Here is an 8,445-nt window from a genome sequence, read left to right as displayed (position 1 = left end):
CGGCGTCTTAACTAACCGCCTTCCTCCTTCGGCAACATGGCGCCGATGTTAGTACCGCTGAAATGCGGCTTTCACTTACAAAAACGAAAAATAGCGCTTCTCCTCCGACAGACCAGCTCGTATCACATTTGGAATAAAAGTCGCAGTGAAAGTGAGACGGACCATAAACGCCAAAGTTCATATCTGGTGAGTGAGGAGTCGGCCGGCTGGAGAGGACACAGTGTTTTTGGTGTGACAGGCAAGGGCAGAGATGGAAAGTGTTTGTAACTAACTTTCAGGGAAGTTAAATTGGATAAATAAGTCAGTTTCCTTACAGGAGTTAGTGCCATGTAAATATAATGTTAGCTAACCAGCTGCTAACTTAGCGTTGAACGACAGCTAGCTAACAAGCTAACTTAATATTAGTTGTGTTATCTGTGTTGACATACGCATTATTGAACACCACGATGAATGGTTAACGTCACAGTGGGGTTTGCACTTTGTCCTGATATTCGACCTCATGCTAATGAAACAGATTCCACTACAAGTCCCACTGTCTGCTTGAAACTTGTCACTATTTACCAAGCTAATGATGTAGCCTGTCAGTGGTCCCAGTCACGTGTTATAATAAGTGTAGACTGACAACAACCAGTAAATGTTAGATAAGACTGTCTGTTTGTGCCACCCTGGGGACCTCACTGATATAACTGTCATCACGTGCTAACAGTCTGTTATTGATTGTTTGACAGCTTTACTTTTTCCAGCAACAAGTCAGCTGCCAGTTCGTCACGTACACTTAACTAAAACTGATGCAACAGCCCTGTCATAGGTCCTGCCTTCCTTTAGTAAGCAGACTGCTGCTTTATCTGTGTGGTCATTTTGAAGGCTGTAGTTTTAAGGGCTGTTGATTATTTTTGCGATATACCACAAGAATAATGAGGTCCCTGCATTAGTTTTAGCTTGGTGTATATAACCTACCTTACATCTGCACAAACTATCACTTCTAAAAACTCCACAGACCTTTCGTTTTAACCCAGACATATTGTACATATTTCATAGTATTTTATCATATTCTTATTTCTGTTTTCTTACATATGTATGTTTTTGATTTTTGCTGTATTTGCTTTCATTTTTAGTTTCATTTTCTCTTAGTGTGCTGATGTAATCCACCCGTACACCAAAGAAATATCCTTGTATGTGAAAACATACTTGACATTAAACTGGATGCTGATTCTAGCAAACTTGCAACGCAGTGCATTTTATCTAGACAATACACATTGTCTAGATACACATTTACAATTAATACATGAAGTAACTTGTATACTTGTATACATAATTTGCTTGGTCATAATACATAAGAGGATGAACTGCATTGATACAGTGTCCTCAAGGAGATACAAGTATCTAATATTGGCCCTCTCCTATCACCAGTAATGTTATGTCTATGTATAAGTGTAGGTCCAACACAGGGTGACTGTTCGCTCAGCATGCCTGTCTTAAACCACCCACCATATCTTGCATTATCAAGTGCTCAGCTTCTGTGGGCGTGTTGTAGTTTACATCTCTCTTAAACAGTGACTTGTGTTTGAATTGAATCTCACAGTCACAGGCTCACAAAAGGTGATGTAAATGAAACTATTTCTGAACATCATTTCACAGGGTAAGAAAGGTTCTGGACGTTTATTGATTTATTTGATTTTTGTAGGTTAAAAATGACTTCTATGACAAATATTAGTGTTGAAAAACAGCTGTAACAAATGTGTGGAAGCTTCTCAAAGCAGTCCTGCAGCTTAAACAACTTCTCTGATCTTACACTCAGTGTGTCCTAAACCCTGACTTTGGTGAGTTTAAGCTGTGAGCAGACAGAAAATGTTGCGTGTTTTCTTTGTATTGGAATTAAATAGATTTACAGTTTATTTGACCTTTTTGGTTCTTGTTTCAATGTTTCTGAGCATTTAAACATGAAAAATAATTAAGCTGAATTTAGAAATACTAGTCAAATAAGACTTTTGTTTCTCATATGTTTCAGCTGAGCTCCCCTCCACACCTACGAACAGCAACATGGAGTACAAACAGAAACGAAAACAGTCGGCGGATTTTGGAGGCAGTAAAAGTGAGCATGTTTGAGAAACAGTCATGAATCATGTGTGTTATCAAAATCAAAAGTGGAATAACAACACATAATGTTTCCACAGCATTTGCAGATTACAGACAAAAGAACATGTTGGCATGGAAATGCAGGAGGAAGGCTCAATGCAGATCCACAAAATGTTGTGAGTACAGTACCTTCTTTTAGTCTTTGATCATTGAAACTTTTTTTAGGACCAATTTTGAGTACGCTCAACAGAGCACATGACAATTGAAAATAATACAGTGGCCTCAGGCTGCAGCTAATGATTATTTTCTGTACTGATTCCTCCAACACTTATTTGCATGAACTGTTTCTTTGGTCTTTGAATTTCAGTAATACTAACAAACATCTTTCCCTAGTTGCCAAAGCTAAAAGTGGAGGCTTTGCTGATATATACGCCTATTAGTTCTGTCTTTCAGCCATGTGAGGTAGCTTTTTGTGCCAGTGGAATCTGTATGAGATATCTAAGGCTGACATGTTGATATATGTTTTGAGGTATTTTCATAAAACGTACTTAGATTTGAAATACATTAGTATTTCTCCCTTTAAGGGCCGTCCACTGACTGATAACTAGAACAATAACCTCTGAATATAACATTTTAAAAATTGTTCTAACTCGTGGATGGTGGAGTCCACATAGCGACTATAACAACAATGATAGTGGCGAACAATATCATTGGGATCACTTTCAGAGTGATTTTATAAACGATAAAAGGCTAACCCTCTAATAAGTGGTACATGCTTTGTTATTATTTACAGAGATAAGGAGATGATTATAACGAACAGGTCATCAATATTAATTTTCCTAAGCTGCCATCACAGCTGGTGCGTGCAGCGCGTGCTTGGCACCACTGCTGAGAGAACGATATTGATCATCATGCTCACACTCAGTACGTTTACATGCACGCAGCGGTCGAGCTAAGCTCATAGCTCGGCTAATCAGTCAAGTCTGACTTCTCTTCTGAGTATACATGCAGAAGAGAAAATTGAATTTCTGACCAAGTACGTCTGACTCCGCCTCGACAGGCGGCGCTGTGTCCTTTTTAATATAGTGCATAATTGAACTAGTTCTGCTTGACCCGAAGAGGAAGCTAACGACGTATGAAGATGGCGGAGATGGATGTAGTTTCCTCATCCGTCCAGAAGTGCGTCTTCTGCTTCTTGGTTGCCATGGTGTTTGTTTGTTTGTTTTTCCGGGAGTTACTGCACTGCTGCTACGTCATCTCCTCCTTCTTCCGGGTGAAAGCTCGCGAAAGAAAAAGTGGTGCATGCACAGAACGCCAAATCCGACTCCAGTCCGACTAAGTGGATACATGCAGCAATAGTTCGATTTTCAATCGAATTATCTAGGTGTGTTAGTCGAGCTACGGATAGTCCAATTTCAGTCGGACTAAGCTGTTTACAGGCATTTAAAAGTCTGGTTTCCGTCGGACTAAGCCAATAATTCGATTTTCTCAAGCTGCATTTTAACGTACTGACTGTTATCATTATCGTCCTGGGTGTGAACGGCCCGTTACATTCTTTAAAATTTTTTACTTAAGCATTCCTTTCAAATGATTACCTGATGACGTTTGATTGCTGGGTTGAAGTTTGGAATCTAAAAATTTGGTTATGGGCCAGAAACGTTTGGAAAAACTTGTTACTAATTGATAAATTGACTCAGCATTTAAGCACTTAAGTGGGAATCTCTTGTCTTTACATAATCATGGTATAGAAAAAAAATCAAATACCAAAATAGACATTGTTGTACCCAAAAATCTTATCCTTTATTTTTTAACTACAAGGTCTACAGTATGTTTAGTGTATAAAAGAACAGTCCTTACTTGTGCCCTGTCTTTTGCATTGCGAAAGAGTTAAACCCTGAAAGCTGAGTCAGACTGAAAGTATTTGTATGTATAGCAAAAAGAAGTTGAATGACGTGAGGCTAATAAGCTTTTATTATACATTAACAGGCCCCCTCCACATATCGCACAGGGACTTCAGTAGTGCATTCAACTGTTAATGTTAATCCTCTCTTTGTGGTGTCACATACTGCTTCATTGTATTTGATTAAAGGCAGGTGTTGGGCACAATTTCACTGTAATTTGCTTGGAGGCTCTCCCATACAGCAGCGCTGTAACATGGTGCCACCATATTGAGTGGATTAGAGGAATTACTGCATATTCTTTGGCCTGCGGAGAGTCCCTGTGGCAGGTGTGTGGTGGAGCGTGTGTAAACAGCAACGTTGGCACCAGTGGGCTCTCAAACTCAGCTGGGATGACAGCCCAGGTGTCTCCTGGGACTTGTAGTGTCAGACTGGACCCCCAGGTCCACCTGGAGACTCTGCTGTTGCTGCTGCTCCCAGATCTCCCGAGAGATTCCCAATGACATTTGATGTTCCATGTGTCTGCCCAGAGAGCCATCTTGAGGTTATTATGATTGTCACACAAATCAAAATGCAAGTTAGTTGCCAATATTGGCAAACACAAGGTAGGTTAGGAAGTTATAGTATAGTAAATACTAATTCACTCATTTGACCTGTATCTTACAGGACAGTGTCTCGGGGTAACCAATGCTTAACTTATACGTCTGCAGCTGTGCGCCTGCTCGTTCTTTGTGGGCTGGTTCAGGCACCTCTCGAGATGCCCAGCATACATAGTACTGTAGCGTATTGTGTGTAGCATGTTATTTTACACATGCATGTTGGGACCAGAATTAATTGGAAATCCCTCCCCCCAGCTCCGATGTCCACTCAAACTTATGTGGCGTCTGCAGTGCCTGACGTGTTGTCACATTTCAAGGGGGTTCACGGCGGCTCACTGCGAGCCCTGCACACCATCTCTACGGCTCTGTGGAAGCTTTGTGCAGGCTTTTTCACACAAGTATAAATTAGCAATGGCAGTATTATGATCTAAAAAGAGTTGTTTCCCTTCCACAGCTGAAAGAAGTAAATTCAACCCAGATCCTGTCTGCAATGTTGTCTTATGTGTGGCCAAAGAATAGACCAGACCTGCGGGCCCGTGTTGCTATCTCTCTGGGCCTACTCGCTGGAGCCAAGGTATGTTTACAAACCGTGTCATGAGTATGAAATAAGGGTTAATTCCTATTTTAAGTCATTGTTTTTTCTTATCATATTAAGCTATTTTGATCTGTTTGAATGATGCTACAACTGGTGATAGTTTTATTCCAAGTCCAGTCATTAAACTTTGAGGAAGAGGCTCCATTTCCTGTTTCACATTTACCCAGGTGACACTGAGTCTTACTTCTGCTTTCTGCTTTGTTGATTTCTTCCACTCTTAAGTTAAACTTTCGAACAGTAGCTAATGCTCTCCCTGATTACACTGGCCAAGCTGAAAGATGTCTTTACAAGATATACTCAGTGTAAAGCTTGTCCAGGGTTCCTGCAGATTCTTAGAAAGTCTTAAAGGGCATTGAATCCATTAATCTAAAAATAAGGCCTTTATTTATATAAAGATATCTTATAAACAATCTTTCAGAAAATCTTAAAAATGATAAGACATGGGAAGTACGATTGATAAGTTGCTTGCTTTTTCTTGTAAAATCTCAAAATAATTGGTCATATCTTTTTTTTTTTTTTTTTAAATTATTTACCAGATGCCTCTTGCATTAACGTAATTTCAGATCAGGATAGCAGAACCAACAACACATAGTTAGTTTCCAGCTGGGATGCTCAGAGTAGAGGATCCAGTATCTGCTAGCCAGCTGGGACAGTGCTTTTTCCAACAAAAAATGGCTATTTAACCAAGATTCCACAGCATAGCTGAAACCAATACAAGGCAATGCCTATGAGGCTCGGTAAATTTATGGGAAAAAAAAGTTTTTCAAACTCAGCAAAATGGCAATCAAGGTAGTGAAATCCCACATGAAACACAAAATCACCAAGAAATCCGTCAACAAGCGCCAGGTATTTCCCAGTTCTGCTCCAAAGTCATTTCCGCTATGCCTGGCTGGATAAAAAAAGTAATGTTTTATGTAACAAAAAAAAAAATGGGGTAAAAATTTCCCTAACACTAAGTAATTAAAATCAGTTCATGTTTTTTTCCTTGTTTTTTCTAAAATGTATTAAATTTAATTCCAGCATTAAATATAACTTGCCTTTTGAAGGAGGAACAAATATTGCTCACGCCTGACTGTGTCTATGCTAATGGAAAAATGGACTCCCCCTGTGTGAAATGTTTGTGGACAGTGCTGCCATTAGCTCAACCATCACTAGCTTTGTGGTAACTTAAGTAACATACTTCTTGAGGCAGCCTTCAATTATCACCCATTCCCACAGTTATAGAGTCCTTCTTGCATGCTGCTGCAAATTTAAAAGCATAGAGATGTTTAATGATCAGACATCATCCGGGTGGTAAATAAACAATAACCACAATCCCGACAACAATAGTAAATCATGTAAGTGGCTGCTGAGATCCAGACCTGGACGCTTAAGCAGCCGAAGCAGCCATGCTTTAGTGAAACTGTGAAATGCAGTGAAAGAGAGGAGTGACAATTCAAGGTTGCTGCTGACGTCAATTCAGTGTCAATTATTAAGTATCACTCATCAATCCATTTTTTTTCTTTTAAAAAAAAATATGTTTATTTTTTGAGAGTACAGCAGGGATACAAACAAAAAGAAAGGAAAATACACATGGACACAGCACATCCTGAGTAATAACAATAAGCAGTCATGATTAAATTAAATATGAAGCAGTTTAAAGACGAAGTAGGAACGTGTAAAAGGAATTTACACAGCAAGGTGCTTTACATTGGACACAGCACATACGAAAAAATTCAGTGTGAGACCTTATTAAAAACACAGCGTCTGTCTTTATTATAAAATCTCAGTCTCTCCAGATGTAAATTTTACCATTTCTCTTTACCACAAATGTGGGTACACAGTCCATTTTAAATACTCGCAAGATTAACTTTTTTGCAATCACCATTTTAAACAAAACAGATGTTTTTTTTTTTCATATTCATTGGCAAAAGATGAGAAGCTTGTTGCTGCAGAGACGCTATGAGCAGATCAGGCTGCTAATGCTCAGAGATCAATCCCTTACTGTCTTTGAAACAAGTGAGAGGATTCAACAAAGAATGTGTTCAACCAAGAAGTTTGAGTATGCATAATAATAGTAATAATAATAATGATAATAATAACTTTATTTGTTGAGCACTTTTCAAGCTAAAAACATAGGATGCTTTCTAAGGTGAAGAAAATACAAATCAAGAGCAATACTGATAAATAATAAAAGCGCATATACATACACCTAGTTGTACTCAAATACACATACATATATGTAGGCATGCATAAGGCCTTCCCTGGCTGCAAGTGCGTCAGTGGAGGTCTTAAAGGCCGCTTCATCCTGCGGCGCCTCCTGTAGTTTCCCTTCTCAAACATGTCCTCGCAGGCTGGGTTGAGTGTCCAGTAATTCCCCTTTCTCTCCTCGCCACCCTCCCGCAGAGCCTTAATGAAGCATTCGTTGAGACTCAGGTTGTGTCTAATACTCTTCTGCCAATCTTTTTTATTTCTCTCATAGAAGGGAAACTTGCTGATGATATACTGGTAAATACCGGACGAGATTTAAAGACGCCAACGTAGTCAGCTGATCTGTTGGTCAGTGGGAGGCTGCTCCAGAGCCGAGGAGCCAGTACTACAAAGGCTCAATCACCCTTTGTTTTTAACCTGGACTTTGGAACAGTCAGAAGACCCAGATTAGAAGACCTGTTTGGACAGTATGGTGTGAGAAGCTCAGTTATATACTCTGGTGCCAGATCACTCAGAGCCTTGTATGTGATTAAAAGCACTTTAGAGAGACTGGGAGCCAATGCTGCAAAGCCAAAATTGGTGTGGTGTGTGAGCGTTTTGTTTTGGTCAAAAGTCTAGCTGCTGAATTTCGAATGAATTGCAGCTGTTGCGTAGCAGCAAATGTCCCAAACACTTAAGGCCTTTGCACACCAAGTCTCTATTTTTTGTCAGAAATTGACGCTTTTAAAAATAAATACAACCTCACGTTGTATCAATCACGTTTGCACACAAACTCCTAAGCTTTTGTCCGCCAGTTTTTGGAACAGATTTTTCTTTTTATTTTGCATCAGTCGAAAGCATTAGAGAGTTGTGTGACCACTGAGAGCCATTAAATGAACACATACAATCATGTGAGTGTATGTGTTTCTACCTACATAGACAAACTGCCAGCCACTGCTCAGGATCAGTTGGATCGTGTATGATCGTGTATGAAACCAGACCACTGGTATTTTGAAATTGACCTGGAAATGATCAGGATGATTCTGCAGCTTTTTCATCAGCCAGTAAAAGTCTTCCTGCTCTGGATGCCCTCTCAGAATTGGATAGA

General features: G+C 39.6%; 1 protein-coding gene across 1 annotated transcript in view; it reads left to right on the top strand.

Annotated features, from left to right (window-relative positions):
- abcb7 (ATP-binding cassette, sub-family B (MDR/TAP), member 7) overlaps nucleotides 1–8,445 on the top strand; it is a 32,730-nt gene continuing 24,285 nt past the window's right edge. The window contains exons 1-4 of the mRNA XM_033632885.2: nucleotides 1–186; nucleotides 2,009–2,092; nucleotides 2,175–2,252; nucleotides 5,028–5,147. Of these exons, the coding sequence (XP_033488776.1) occupies nucleotides 37–186; nucleotides 2,009–2,092; nucleotides 2,175–2,252; nucleotides 5,028–5,147 (432 nt within the window). The 5' untranslated portion in view covers nucleotides 1–36. The remainder of the gene's footprint in view (nucleotides 187–2,008; nucleotides 2,093–2,174; nucleotides 2,253–5,027; nucleotides 5,148–8,445) is intronic.

The sequence above is a fragment of the Epinephelus lanceolatus genome, chromosome 7 (assembly GCF_041903045.1).
Source record: "Epinephelus lanceolatus isolate andai-2023 chromosome 7, ASM4190304v1, whole genome shotgun sequence".
Classification (NCBI taxonomy): Eukaryota; Metazoa; Chordata; class Actinopteri; order Perciformes; family Serranidae; genus Epinephelus; species Epinephelus lanceolatus.
This window is presented reverse-complemented; position numbering and strand designations above follow the sequence as displayed.